Genomic DNA, 15,855 nt, shown 5'->3' on the forward strand with positions numbered 1-15,855 from the left:
TAGATCAGTGCATTTGCATGCAAGTATGAGAAATTGGAATAGAAACTCCGACCCGGCAATCACGATCACGATTTATTCGAGTTTATGTCAGATTCGGTCGATTCTTCGTTTCAGAAGGGTATTTTTGTGCGGAATCGCTGTTACGCGTCCTATATCAGTGCATTTGCATGCATGCGAAATTGGAATTGAAACTCCGACCCGGCAAGCACGATCACAATTTATTCGAGCCTATGTCAGATTCGACGATTATTCGTTTCACAAATGAATTTCTGTACGGAATCGCTGTTTAGCGTGCTAGATCAGTGCATTTGTATGCAAATATGCGAAATTGGCACGGAAACTCCGACTCGGCAAGCACGATCACGATTTATTCGAGCTTATGTCAGATTCGACGATTCTTCGTTTGAGAAGTGTATTTCTGTGCGGAATCGCTGTTTCGCGCGCTAGATCAGTGCATTTGCATGCAAGTATGAGAAATTGGAATTGAAACTCCGACCCGGCAATCACGATCACGATTTATTCGAGCTTATGTCAGATTCGACGATTCTTCGTTTTAGAAGTGTATTTCTGTGCGGAATCGCTGTTTCGCGTGCTATATCAGTGCATTTGCATTCAAGTATGCGAAATTGGCACGGAAACTCCGATTCGGCAAGCACGACCACGATTCATTCGAGCTTATGTCAGATTCGACGATTCTTCGTTTCAGAAGTGTATTTCTGTGCGGAATCGCTGTTTCGCGTGCTATATCAGTGCATTTGCATACAAGTTTGCGAAATTGGAATAGAAACTCCGACCCGGCAAGCACGATCACAATTTATTCGAGCCTATGTCAGATTCGACGATTCTTCGTTTCAGAAGTGTATTTCTGTGCGGAATCGCTGTTTCGCGTGCTAGATCAGTGCATTTGTATGCAGATATGCGAAATTGGCACGGAAACTCCGATTCGGCAAGCACGATCACGATTTATTCGAGCTTATGTCAGATTCGACGATTCTTCGTTTCAGAAGTGTATTTCTGTGCGGAATCGCTGTTTCGCGTGCTATATCAGTGCATTTGCATGCAAGTATGCGAAATTGGAATAGAAACTCCGACCCGGCAAGCACGATCACAATTTATTCGAGCCTATGTCAGATTCGACAATTATTCGTTTCACAAATGAATTTCTGTACGGAATCGCTGTTTAGCGTGCTAGATCAGTGCATTTGTATGCAAATATGCGAAATTGGCACGAAAACTCCGATTCGGCAAGCACGATCACGATTTATTCGAGCTTATGTCAGATTCGACGATTCTTCGTTTGAGAAGTGTATTTCTGTGCGGAATCGCTGTTTCGCGCGCTAGATCAGTGCATTTGCATGCAAGTATGAGAAATTGGAATAGAAACTCCGACCCGGCAATCACGATCACGATTTATTCGAGCTTATGTCAGATTCGACGATTCTTCGTTTCAGAAGTGTATTTCTGTGCGGAATCGCTGTTTCGCGTGCTATATCAGTGTATTTGCATGCAAGTATGCGAAATTGGCACGGAAACTCCGATTCGGCAAGCACGACCACGATTTATTCGAGCTTATGTCAGATTCGACGATTCTTCGTTTCAGAAGTGTATTTCTGTGCGGAATCGCTGTTTCGCGTGCTATATAAGTGCATTTGCATGCAAATATGCGAAATTGGCACGAAAACTCCGACCCGGCAAGCACGATCACGATTTATTCGAGCTTATGTCAGATTCGACGATTCTTCGTTTCAGAAGTGTATTTCTGTGCGGAATCGCTGTTTCGCGTGCTATATCAGTGCATTTGCATGCAAGTATGAGAAATTGGAATAGAAACTCCGACCCGGCAATCACGATCACGATTTATTCGAGCTTATGTCAGATTCGACGATTCTTCGTTTCAGAAGTGTATTTCTGTGTGGAATCGCTGTTTCGCGTGCTATATCAGTGCATTTGCATGCAAGTATGCGAAATTGGCACGGAAACTCCGATTCGGCAAGCACGACCACGATTTATTCGAGCTTATGTCAGATTCGACGATTCTTCGTTTCAGAAGTGTATTTCTGTGCGGAATCGCTGTTTCGCGTGCTATATCAGTGCATTTGCATGCAAGTATGCGAAATTGGAATAGAAACTCCGACCCGGCAAGTACGATCACAATTTATTATAGCCTATGTCAGTTTCGACGATTCTTCGTTTGAGAAGTGTATTACTGTGCGGAACCGCTGTTTCGCGCGCTAGATCAGTGTATTTGCATGCAAGTATGAGAAATTGGAATAGAAACTCCGACCCGCCATGTACGATCACAATTTATTCGAGCCCATGTCAGTTTCGACGATTCTTCGTTTGAGAAGTGTATTTCTGTGCGGAATCGCTGTTTCGCGTGCTATATCAGTGCATTTGCATGCATGCGAAATTGGAATTGAAACTCCGACCCGGCAAGCACGATCACAATTTATTCGAGCCTATGTCAGATTCGACGATTCTTCGTTTCAGAAGTGTATTTCTGTGCGGAATCGCTGTTTCGCGCGCTAGATCAGTGCATTTGCATGCAAATATGCGAAATTGGCACGAAAACTCCGACCCGGCAAGCACGATCACGATTTATTCGAGCTTATGTCAGATTCGACGATTCTTCGTTTCAGAAGTGTATTTCGTGCGGAATCGCTGTTTCGCGAGCTAGATCAGTGCATTTGTATGCAAATATGCGAAATTGGTACGGAAACTCCGATTCGGCAAGCACGACCACGATTTATTCGTCCTTATGTCAGATTCGACGATTCTTCGTTTGAGAAGTGTATTTCTGTGCGGAATCGCTGTTTCGCGCGCTAGATCAATGCATTTGCATGCAAGTATGAGAAATTGGAATAGAAACTCCGACCCGGCAATCACGATCACGATTTATTCGAGTTTATGTCAGATTCGGTCGATTCTTCGTTTCAGAAGGGTATTTTTGTGCGGAATCGCTGTTACGCGTTCTATATCAGTGCATTTGCATGCATGCGAAATTGGAATTGAAACTCCGACCCGGCAAGCACGATCACAATTTATTCGAGCCTATGTCAGATTCGACGATTATTCGTTTCACAAATGAATTTCTGTACGGAATCGCTGTTTAGCGTGTAGATCAGTGCATTTGTATGCAAATATGCGAAATTGGCACGGAAACTCCGACTCGGCAAGCACGATCACGATTTATTCGAGCTTATGTCAGATTCGACGATTCTTCGTTTGAGAAGTGTATTTCTGTGCGGAATCGCTGTTTCGCGCGCTAGATCAGTGCATTTGCATGCAAGTATGAGAAATTGGAATTGAAACTCCGACCCGGCAATCACGATCACGATTTATTCGAGCTTATGTCAGATTCGACGATTCTTCGTTTTAGAAGTGTATTTCTGTGCGGAATCGCTGTTTCGCGTGCTATATCAGTGCATTTGCATTCAAGTATGCGAAATTGGCACGGAAACTCCGATTCGGCAAGCACGACCACGATTCATTCGAGCTTATGTCAGATTCGACGATTCTTCGTTTCAGAAGTGTATTTCTGTGCGGAATCGCTGTTTCGCGTGCTATATCAGTGCATTTGCATACAAGTTTGCGAAATTGGAATAGAAACTCCGACCCGGCAAGCACGATCACAATTTATTCGAGCCTATGTCAGATTCGACGATTCTTCGTTTCAGAAGTGTATTTCTGTGCGGAATCGCTGTTTCGCGTGCTATATCAGTGCATTTGCATGCAAGTATGCGAAATTGGAATAGAAACTCCGACCCGGCAAGTACGATCACAATTTATTATAGCCTATGTCAGTTTCGACGATTCTTCGTTTGAGAAGTGTATTACTGTGCGGAACCGCTGTTTCGCGCGCTAGATCAGTGTATTTGCATGCAAGTATGAGAAATTGGAATAGAAACTCCGACCCGCCAAGAACGATCACAATTTATTCGAGCCCATGTCAGTTTCGACGATTCTTCGTTTGAGAAGTGTATTTCTGTGCGGAATCGCTGTTTCGCGCGCTAGATCAGTGCATTTGCATGCAAGTATGAGAAATTGGAATAGAAACTCCGACCCGGCAATCACGATCACGATTTATTCGAGCTTATGTCAGATTCGACGATTCTTCGTTTCAGAAGTGTATTTCTGTGCGGAATCGCTGTTTCGCGCGCTAGATCAGTGCATTTGCATGCAAATATGCGAAATTGGCACGAAAACTCCGACCCGGCAAGCACGATCACGATTTATTCGAGCTTATGTCAGATTCGACGATTCTTCGTTTCAGAAGTGTATTTCTGTGCGGAATCGCTGTTTCGCGAGCTAGATCAGTGCATTTGTATGCAAATATGCGAAATTGGTACGGAAACTCCGATTCGGCAAGCACGACCACGATTTATTCGTCCTTATGTCAGATTCGACGATTCTTCGTTTGAGAAGTGTATTTCTGTGCGGAATCGCTGTTTCGCGCGCTAGATCAGTGCATTTGCATGCAAGTATGAGAAATTGGAATAGAAACTCCGACCCGGCAATCACGATCACGATTTATTCGAGTTTATGTCAGATTCGGTCGATTCTTCGTTTCAGAAGGGTATTTTTGTGCGGAATCGCTGTTACGCGTTCTATATCAGTGCATTTGCATGCATGCGAAATTGGAATTGAAACTCCGACCCGGCAAGCACGATCACAATTTATTCGAGCCTATGTCAGATTCGACGATTATTCGTTTCACAAATGAATTTCTGTACGGAATCGCTGTTTAGCGTGCTAGATCAGTGCATTTGTATGCAAATATGCGAAATTGGCACGGAAACTCCGACTCGGCAAGCACGATCACGATTTATTCGAGCTTATGTCAGATTCGACGATTCTTCGTTTGAGAAGTGTATTTCTGTGCGGAATCGCTGTTTCGCGCGCTAGATCAGTGCATTTGCATGCAAGTATGAGAAATTGGAATTGAAACTCCGACCCGGCAATCACGATCACGATTTATTCGAGCTTATGTCAGATTCGACGATTCTTCGTTTTAGAAGTGTATTTCTGTGCGGAATCGCTGTTTCGCGTGCTATATCAGTGCATTTGCATTCAAGTATGCGAAATTGGCACGGAAACTCCGATTCGGCAAGCACGACCACGATTCATTCGAGCTTATGTCAGATTCGACGATTCTTCGTATCAGAAGTGTATTTCTGTGCGGAATCGCTGTTTCGCGTGCTATATCAGTGCATTTGCATACAAGTTTGCGAAATTGGAATAGAAACTCCGACCCGGCAAGCACGATCACAATTTATTCGAGGCTATGTCAGATTCGACGATTCTTCGTTTCAGAAGTGTATTTCTGTGCGGAATCGCTGTTTCGCGTGCTAGATCAGTGCATTTGTATGCAGATATGCGAAATTGGCACGGAAACTCCGATTCGGCAAGCACGATCACGATTTATTCGAGCTTATGTCAGATTCGACGATTCTTCGTTTCAGAAGTGTATTTCTGTGCGGAATCGCTGTTTCGCGTGCTATATCAGTGCATTTGCATGCAAGTATGCGAAATTGGAATAGAAACTCCGACCCGGCAAGCACGATCACAATTTATTCGAGCCTATGTCAGATTCGACAATTATTCGTTTCACAAATGAATTTCTGTACGGAATCGCTGTTTAGCGTGCTAGATCAGTGCATTTGTATGCAAATATGCGAAATTGGTACGGAAACTCCGATTCGGCAAGCACGACCACGATTTATTCGAGCTTATGTCAGATTCGACGATTCTTCGTTTCAGAAGTGTATTTCTGTGCGGAATCGCTGTTTAGCGTGCTAGATCAGTGCATTTGTATGCAAATATGCGAAATTGGCACGAAAACTCCGATTCGGCAAGCACGATCACGATTTATTCGAGCTTATGTCAGATTCGACGATTCTTCGTTTGAGAAGTGTATTTCTGTGCGGAATCGCTGTTTCGCGCGCTAGATCAGTGCATTTGCATGCAAGTATGAGAAATTGGAATAGAAACTCCGACCCGGCAATCACGATCACGATTTATTCGAGCTTATGTCAGATTCGACGATTCTTCGTTTCAGAAGTGTATTTCTGTGCGGAATCGCTGTTTCGCGTGCTATATCAGTGCATTTGCATGCAAGTATGCGAAATTGGCACGGAAACTCCGATTCGGCAAGCACGACCACGATTTATTCGAGCTTATGTCAGATTCGACGATTCTTCGTTTCAGAAGTGTATTTCTGTGCGGAATCGCTGTTTCGCGTGCTATATAAGTGCATTTGCATGCAAATATGCGAAATTGGCACGAAAACTCCGACCCGGCAAGCACGATCACGATTTATTCGAGCTTATGTTAGATTCGACGATTCTTCGTTTCAGAAGTGTATTTCTGTGCGGAATCGCTGTTTCGCGTGCTATATCAGTGCATTTGCATGCAAGTATGAGAAATTGGAATAGAAACTCCGACCCGGCAATCACGATCACGATTTATTCGAGCTTATGTCAGATTCGACTATTCTTCGTTTCAGAAGTGTATTTCTGTGCGGAATCGCTGTTTCGCGTGCTATATCAGTGCATTTGCATGCAAGTATGCGAAATTGGAATAGAAACTCCGACCCGGCAAGCACGATCACAATTTATTCGAGCCTATGTCAGTTTCGACGATTCTTCGTTTCAGAAGTGTATTTCTGTGCGGAACCGCTGTTTCGCGCGCTAGATCAGTGCATTTGCATGCAAGTATGAGAAATTGGAATAGAAACTCCGACCCGGCAATCACGATCACGATTTATTCGAGCTTATGTCAGATTCGACGATTCTTCGTTTCAGAAGTGTATTTCTGTGTGGAATCGCTGTTTCGCGTGCTATATCAGTGCATTTGCATGCAAGTATGCGAAATTGGCACGGAAACTCCGATTCGGCAAGCACGACCACGATTTATTCGAGTTTATGTCAGATTCGACGATTCTTCGTTTCAGAAGTGTATTTCTGTGCGGAATCGCTGTTTCGCGTGCTATATCAGTGCATTTGCATGCAAGTATGCGAAATTGGAATAGAAACTCCGACCCGGCAAGTACGATCACAATTTATTATAGCCTATGTCAGTTTCGACGATTCTTCGTTTGAGAAGTGTATTACTGTGCGGAACCGCTGTTTCGCGCGCTAGATCAGTGTATTTGCATGCAAGTATGAGAAATTGGAATAGAAACTCCGACCCGCCAAGTACGATCACAATTTATTCGAGCCCATGTCAGTTTCGACGATTCTTCGTTTGAGAAGTGTATTTCTGTGCGGAATCGCTGTTTCGCGCGCTAGATCAGTGCATTTGCATGCAAGTATGAGAAATTGGAATAGAAACTCCGACCCGGCAATCACGATCACGATTTATTCGAGCTTATGTCAGATTCGACGATTCTTCGTTTCAGAAGTGTATTTCTGTGCGGAATCGCTGTTTCGCGTGCTATATCAGTGCATTTGCATGCAAGTATGCGAAATTGGCACGGAAACTCCGATTCGGCAAGCACGACCACGATTTATTCGTCCTTATGTCAGATTCGACGATTCTTCGTTTGAGAAGTGTATTTCTGTGCGGAATCGCTGTTTCGCGTGCTATATCAGTGCATTTGCATGCAAGTATGCGAAATTGGAATAGAAACTCCGACCCGGCAAGTACGATCACAATTTATTATAGCCTATGTCAGTTTCGACGATTCTTCGTTTGAGAAGTGTATTACTGTGCGGAACCGCTGTTTCGCGCGCTAGATCAGTGTATTTGCATGCAAGTATGAGAAATTGGAATAGAAACTCCGACCCGCCAAGTACGATCACAATTTATTCGAGCCCATGTCAGTTTCGACGATTCTTCGTTTGAGAAGTGTATTTCTGTGCGGAATCGCTGTTTCGCGCGCTAGATCAGTGCATTTGCATGCAAGTATGAGAAATTGGAATAGAAACTCCGACCCGGCAATCACGATCACGATTTATTCGAGCTTATGTCAGATTCGACGATTCTTCGTTTGAGAAGTGTATTTCTGTGCGGAATCGCTGTTTCGCGTGCTATATCAGTGCATTTGCATGCATGCGAAATTGGAATTGAAACTCCGACCCGGCAAGCACGATCACAATTTATTCGAGCCTATGTCAGTTTCGACGATTCTTCGTTTCAGAAGTGTATTTCTGTGCGGAATCGCTGTTTCGCGCGCTAGATCAGTGCATTTGCATGCAAATATGCGAAATTGGCACGAAAACTCCGACCCGGCAAGCACGATCACGATTTATTCGAGCTTATGTCAGATTCGACGATTCTTCGTTTCAGAAGTGTATTTCTGTGCGGAATCGCTGTTTCGCGCTCTAGATCAGTGCATTTGCATGCAAGTATGAGAAATTGGAATAGATACTCCGACCCGGCAATCACGATCACGATTTATTCGAGCTTATGTCAGATTCGACGATTCTTCGTTTCAGAAGTGTATTTCTGTGCGGAATCGCTGTTTCGCGTGCTATATCAGTGCATTTGCATGCAAGTATGCGAAATTGGCACGGAAACTCCGATTCGGCAAGCACGACCACGATTTATTTGAGCTTATGTCAGATTCGACGATTCTTCGTTTGAGAAGTGTATTTCTGTGCGGAATCGCTGTTTCGCGTGCTATATCAGTGCATTTGCATGCAAGTATGCGAAATGGGAATAGAAACTCCGACCCGGCAAGTACGATCACAATTTATTCGAGCCTATGTCAGTTTCGACGATTCTTCGTTTGAGAAGTGTATTACTGTGCGGAATCGCTGTTTCGCGCGCTAGATCAGTGCATTTGCATGCAAGTATGAGAAATTGGAATAGAAACTCCGTCCCGGCAATCACGATCACGATTTATTCGAGCTTATGTCAGATTCGACGATTCTTCGTTTCAGAAGTGTATTTCTGTGCGGAATCGCTGTTTCGCGTGCTATATCAGTGCATTTGCATGCATGCGAAATTGGAATTGAAACTCCGACCCGGCAAGCACGATCACAATTTATTCTAGCCTATGTCAGATTCGACGATTATTCGTTTCACAAATGAATTTCTGTACGGAATCGCTGTTACGCGTGCTAGATCAGTGCATTTGTATGCAAATATGCGAAATTGGCACGGAAACTCCGATTCGGCAAGCACGACCACGATTTATTCGAGCTTATGTCAGATTCGACGATTCTTCGTTTCAGAAGTGTATATCTGTGCGGAATCGCTATTTCGCGCGCTAGATCAGTGCATTTGCATGCAAGTATGAGAAATTGGAATAGAAACTCCGACCCGGCAATCACGATCACGATTTATTCGAGTTTATGTCAGATTCGACGATTCTTCGTTTCAGAAGTGTATTTCTGTGCGGAATCGCTGTTACGCGTCCTATATCAGTGCATTTGCATGCATGCGGAATTGGAATTGAAACTCCGACCCGGCAAGCACGATCACAATTTATTCGAGCCTATGTCAGATTCGACGATTATTCGTTTCACAAATGAATTTCTGTACGGAATCGCTGTTTAGCGTGCTAGATCAGTGCATTTGTATGCAAATATGCGAAATTGGTACGTGTTCGGTGGCGATCGACGATCGAAATCACCGATATCCGGAACCGCTCAGACGTGAGCGCGTGAGGAACACGATAAGGAGTTAACTTGAAGAAGGAGATGATTCTGAATGCACCGTGATAATCGTAATATGAGTGCGATGTACAACAGTGGATCGTGGTCGAAAGACGAATAATCGCGAAGACCGAAGAGAGCCTTTTTAAACGCTCTTCGAGCGACAGGCGGGGTCGCACGCGATTGGATCATAATCGATCGCATGATCCTCGAAGATGACTGTCCGAGATTCAAATTGAAGATGTTTACCGGTAACGAGTGTCGATAAACACACCGTGGCCTAGCGAAACGGTAACAATTGATCGCTGCTCGACTCTAAATATAGACCACAACAAAACAGATCGAACGTCGATCGACAGTCGGCGTAACGACTAATAAATCTTCAATTTGAATCCCGAACATACCGCCCGCCTCGAAATATTAGTTTCGAAACGCAATATACGCAAATGAAAGCGGCGGGGTGCGGCAGCGCAAAAAATTTAAAGGAAGAACTTAAACGATAAAAGGATTGCGTGTTACAATGCCGCGCACGCTAATACCAGATCTGCGAAAACGGAATGCCGCCCGCCGTGGAACGGTGAACACCATACGAATGCGGGAGCCTTATATACATAAAAAAAATTCGACGACGCCGGAACGAAATTCAAAGGCCGCCCGCCTTGACGGAACTGGAACGCGAGATGCGCTGACGCGTGCGTGAAAGAGCGGCGGTCAGCTGAACGCATACTAAAATGAAATCGGATTAAATGACAGAATCTTTTTTTTTTTTTTTACATAGTTTACAATAATATAATCGTTTGTTTTATCTTTCGGATTCGCACGCTACGGGCAAAGGACACAATTTCTCAATGGGTCGCCTAAAACATGAGGTGGATGTTTTGACGGTCACGACGCGAATGTGGTTGTCGTCGCCGGGATGTAATTGCACCACTCGCCCCAGCTCCCACTTACACGGAGGAAGGTCTGAATTCCTAAGGAGGACTAGTTGTCCTATCGAGATGGAAGGGCGGGGGCGACGCCACTTTCCGCGTTGCTGAAGCGTATTGAGGTAATCGTTCTGCCATAATTTCCAAAATCGTTCGGTCATATGTCGAACTAATTGCCATCGCGAGAGGCGATTTTCGGCGATATCCAGAAGCGAAGGTTGCGGAGGGGTTGTGAGGGCAGATCCAATAAGAAAATGACCTGGGGTTAGCGGAACGACGTCATCGAGAGTATCGGAAAGAGGTGAGATGGGTCGTGAATTGAGGCATGCCTCGATTGCGCAAAGGAGCGTCGTAAATTCTTCAAACGTCAGTTTTCGATCGCCTAGAACGCGTCGGAGATGGTGTTTAACGCTTTTAACACCGGCCTCCCATAGGCCGCCGAAATGTGGGGCAGATGGGGGGTTGAAGTGCCAAACAACACCATCACTGGCGGTTTGATTTTGGAATTCTGGATTTCGAAGAGCGGCGCGATAAGACATGGTCAATTCCCGATCTGCTCCGACGAACGTTGTTCCGTTATCGGAATACATGCTCTCCGGTAGGCCTCGACGAGAACAAAAACGGACGTATGCGTTCAAAAAGGCTGAGGTGGAGTAATCCGCGACTAACTCCAAATGCACCGCCTTGGTGGCCATGCATATGAAAAGCGCTATATAGGCTTTGCGGGAAGTGATCCCACGACCCGCGGAGGCGCGGATGAGAACGGGGCCTGCGTAATCCAGCCCGCAATGCGAAAAGGGTTTTTTCGGCGGGGACACTCTCACGGCAGGAAGATCTCCCATGATCTGGGTCGGGATCGAGGCGCGTTCGCGGACACATTTGACACATGCGTGAATGACAGCCTTCACCTGACTCCGACCTCGGAGAAGCCAGTATTCTTGACGAAGAATATAGAGGGTTAACTGCAAACCGGCATGCAAGGCCCGTGCGTGGGCTTGTTCAATGATGAGGCGCACTAACGGGTGTGGAGCTAAAACAACCGGATGCTTCGATTGAACGGGTAAAACTGCGTTGCGCAGCCGGCCACCGACGCGAAGAAGTCCATTCTCGTCGATAAACGGGTTGAGAGACTCGAGTGAGTCCTTTGACGAGAGAGATTTTTTATTTTTGATAGCGGCAATGGTTTCTGGAAACTGAATTGCTTGAATGCGGCGCAACCAAAAATTTTTTGCATCGGAGACCTCGCGAGCGGACAGGGCGCGTCCTAGAAAACACCTTTGACGGGACCGGCGACAACAGCGAGCATTTCGGACGAAACGTTGAATATAGGCCGTTACTCTCATTAGTTTTGGCCAACTAGAGAATCGAGATTCTAACTCGCAAACGGGAGCTGGAGCCACGCTGTGAAGCACAACCTTGGATTCGGACTGGTCTTCAACCGTGAAATATTGAGTTTGGAGGGGCCATTCCGTGGAATCCTCGAGAAGCCAGGATGGACCGTGCCACCAAAGGTGAGATTTGACTAGTTCTCCGCTAGAAAGTCCACGTGACGCACAATCGGCGGGATTGTCTGTGGTTGGAACATGCTGCCAAATTGCGTGAGGAAGACGAGTTTGCACATCGGCAACACGATTGGCGACGAACATCTTCCACTTGGAAGGATGAGATTTCAACCACGCAAGCGCTACGGTAGAGTCGGTCCAGCAGTAGCATGGAACTTCGATCAGGTCGAGGGAGGACGCCACGAAATGCATCAGGCGACTGAGGAGAACTGCGGCTTGCAGTTCAAGGCGCGGGATGGTCAGAGGAGTCAAAGGAGCGACTTTGGACTTTCCAGCAACCAGCGACACTTGAGTGGTTCCGGCGGCCGAGGTGCAACGGACGAAAACGACTGCTGCGTACGCGATCGTCGACGCGTCCGCGAAACCATGAAGTTCAATTCGCGAAGCCACCGGAATAAACCCGATCCATCGTGGAATCTGGATTCCGTTCAGGAGCAAAAATTTGGAATAGATTGATTCCCATTGCTCAAGATACTGAGTCGGGATAACGTCGTCCCATCCTACTTTGAGGCGCCATAATGCTTGAATGAGTATTTTTGCGGGGATTATCGCCGGAGTGACCCATCCGAGAGGGTCGTACAACTTTGCGATAGTTGAAAGAATCGCGCGTTTGGTGAGCGGTGGCGGATCAGAAAGATGGACATTGAATTCGAAGGAATCTCGAGAGGGGTTCCAACTTATCCCGAGGATTTTGACTCGATCGTCGGGAGCGAGAGTTTTGGAACATGCTAGTCCATGATCGTCCTGGTCAATGTCGGAAAGAAATTCGGTTGTATTACTGGCCCATTTTCGTAGCTTCATTTGGCCGCATTGGAGAAGGCGGACCAACTGGTCACGAGATTGGCGAATAGCCGACAGGTCGTTGCCCCCGAAAAGAACATCGTCGACATAAATGTGAGATCGAAGTACGGGAACTGCTAACGGAAATCGTTTGCCTTCATCGTTGATTAGTTGTTGAAGAACGCGGAGAGCCAAGAAGGGAGCACAGGTCATCCCATACGTGACGGTCAGTAACTGAAATGCCTGCGTGTCCTCGGAACGAGAGGGCTTCCAGAGGATGCGTTGGTAATCAACATCGCGTTCGTCCACCAGAATCTGGCGATACATTTTGGCAATGTCTGCAGTATAAACGAATCGAAAGGTTCGCCACCGTAGAATGACGGCAGGAAGATCGAGCTGTAATTTGGGACCCGGCATAAGATGATCATTTAGCGTAGATCCGTTTGAGGTGACACTGGAGGCGTTGAAAACCACGCGAAGATGTGTGGTAACGCTGTCGGCACGTAGGACCGGATGGTGTGGAATGTAAACGCATTGAGAAGAGGAAGGCAAATCGGGAGCTTGACGCATGTGTCCAAGATTCTCGTAATCTCGGAGGAACTCCTTATACTCCTCAGCTAGCGAGGGTTGCAATTGAAATTTCCTATAAATTGATTGTAGGACCTTGTCGGCAGCAGAACGAGAGTGACCGATGTCAATTGGGGGGCCCTTACGGAAAGGGAGACGGACGATATACCGTCCATCGGATGATCGCGACGTGTGCATTTGAAAATGCCGTTCGCATTGTTCTTCCTCCTTGGCGAGGGGGGAATGCGCAGGGATTTCCTCAATTTCCCAGAATCGGCGCAGATCGTTCGACAGAGTGTCGTATTGGATACAGTGATGCATCGAGATGCTTGATTCCGAACGAGGTTGAGAGAGAGGAGATGATACGGGACCAGAGATTACCCAACCGAAAATTGTATTCTGGGCAATAGGCTGCCCGCTTGAACCCTTCTTGAGACCGTCGAGAATTATATGCGAATACACATCTGCGCCGAGAAGGAGATGAATCGCGGCGGAACTCGACGGATCAGAATCGGCCCACTTAAGCTGCGATAAATGAGCGAGGGCTCGATCATTTTGAATACGTTTCGGCATGTACGTGGAGAGCGATTTCAAAACGAGCGCTGTGGTTTCGACTGACGGAGAGTCGGAGTCGCGAGGAGCTACGAGGAGATGCACGGCTCGACGCACCGTACCGGCGTGAACTCCTCCGACGGCGGAAATGGATGTCGCAACGCGGGTGCACGTCGCACGCAATAGGTGCACCATAGATTCAGTGACGAAACTGGCTTCGGATCCTTGATCGACCAAGGCTCGTACGGTGATGCACCGGCCCGACGGAACAAGAATTTGAACCCATGCGGTGGCCAGAAGAATACTTGAACTCGAGGTGGCGAGGGTGGACGCGAAATGCGAATTGATCGCGGACGAATCTTCCGACGGAAGCGGCGACGAGGCTGTACCTGACGGCGCGGAACGAGGTGCATCTTCATGCAATAGCGAATGATGTCGCTTATGACACACACGGCACAAGTACTTGCTCGCACAGTCTCGTAGAACATGATTACCGCTCAAGCAATTAAAACAGCGCGAAAACCTTTGAACTAGTTCACGGCGGCCGCTAGGGTTTTGCGCCATGAATTTCGGGCACGAACTAAAAACATGTGACGCCCTACACACTGGACAGATAGGTCGCGACGTTGTAGAAGACTGCGAGGTGGTCGCTGCGTGGACTCGCGAAAAACCAGCTGTGGGACGAGGCAGAGTTTCCGAGCGCGATGTGGGCGAGGATTCAGATTCAGTTGAAAATTCCTCAAGACCGCGAGCGCGAGAATCGAGAAACTTCTGAAGAGTTTCGAAAGACGGAGGTGTAACGTCGTCGCTGATTTTTAATTTCCACGCCTTTCGCGTCGGACCGTCTAGCTTTTGGGAAACCAGATGGACCAAATGGTCGTTCCAGAGATCCTCTGGTGTTCGTCCGATTTTCTGCAGCGACTTGAGTATGCTGCCGACACGATCGCAAAGGTTTTCCAAATCCGTCGCAGATTCACGAGATAACGCAGGAATGTTTTGCAACTCCGACATGTGAGCGGAAATGATACGCCGCGGATTTTCGTATCGACCTTTCAATGTGTTCCACGCGATTTTGAAATTGTCCTCGGTTATCGATAAGTTGTCAATGCTTTCGAGAGCGCGACCCTTTAATGCGGAAACGAGATAATGTAGGCGCGTTACATCGCGAAGCGAGCGATTATGTATAATGAGAGCTAAGAATTTATCGCGGAACGATTCCCATTTATCGTAACGGCCTTCAAACTGCGGTAGATCTATCCGTGGAAGCTGTGATTCGGGAACCGACAGACACGCTTGTCCGTCGCTCACGGAAGCAGACTGACCTGGAGAATCGAGAGTGAGCGCGTCGAGATGAGTCGTCATGAACGATAACGTGTCCAGGTAGACCTCCTCCGTTGCAGCGAAATGGTCCTCCAGGAAGTACGGAATGCTCGCACGGTCGTCCGATGGAATGGTAGCGAAGAGGTGGGAATGACCCGTCTCGAACTTCCGCCACTGGTTCTGGAGGTGAACAATTCTTGTCCGCAGGTTGGATTTGGTCCAGTTATTTTTCCCCAGCTTCTTGAGGTTGGTGAGGGCTCGTTCGATCGCCAGCTGCGTCTGCACGTGCCCTTCGAGAGACTGTGCCATGATGACGAAACTCGTACACTCCTTCACTGAATTGATTTTCCTCGCGATCCGGCTCGAAGGACCAAAATGTTCGGTGGCGATCGACGATCGAAATCACCGATATCCGGAACCGCTCAGACGTGAGCGCGTGAGGAACACGATAAGGAGTTAACTTGAAGAAGGAGATGATTCTGAATGCACCGTGATAATCGTAATATGAGTGCGATGTACAACAGTGGATCGTGGTCGAAAGACGAA

General features: G+C 46.8%; 1 protein-coding gene across 1 annotated transcript; it reads right to left on the reverse strand.

Annotated features, from left to right (window-relative positions):
* Positions 1-10,404: 10,404 nt before the first annotated feature.
* On the reverse strand, positions 10,405-15,618 carry LOC143220013 (uncharacterized). Its single transcript, XM_076445774.1, has one exon. The coding sequence runs from the start codon at positions 15,616-15,618 to the stop codon at positions 10,405-10,407; it is 5,214 nt and encodes a 1,737-aa protein (XP_076301889.1).
* Between the last annotated feature and the right edge of the window lie 237 nt (positions 15,619-15,855).

The sequence above is a fragment of the Lasioglossum baleicum genome, unplaced genomic scaffold (assembly GCF_051020765.1).
Source record: "Lasioglossum baleicum unplaced genomic scaffold, iyLasBale1 scaffold0132, whole genome shotgun sequence".
NCBI lineage: Eukaryota > Metazoa > Arthropoda > Insecta > Hymenoptera > Halictidae > Lasioglossum > Lasioglossum baleicum.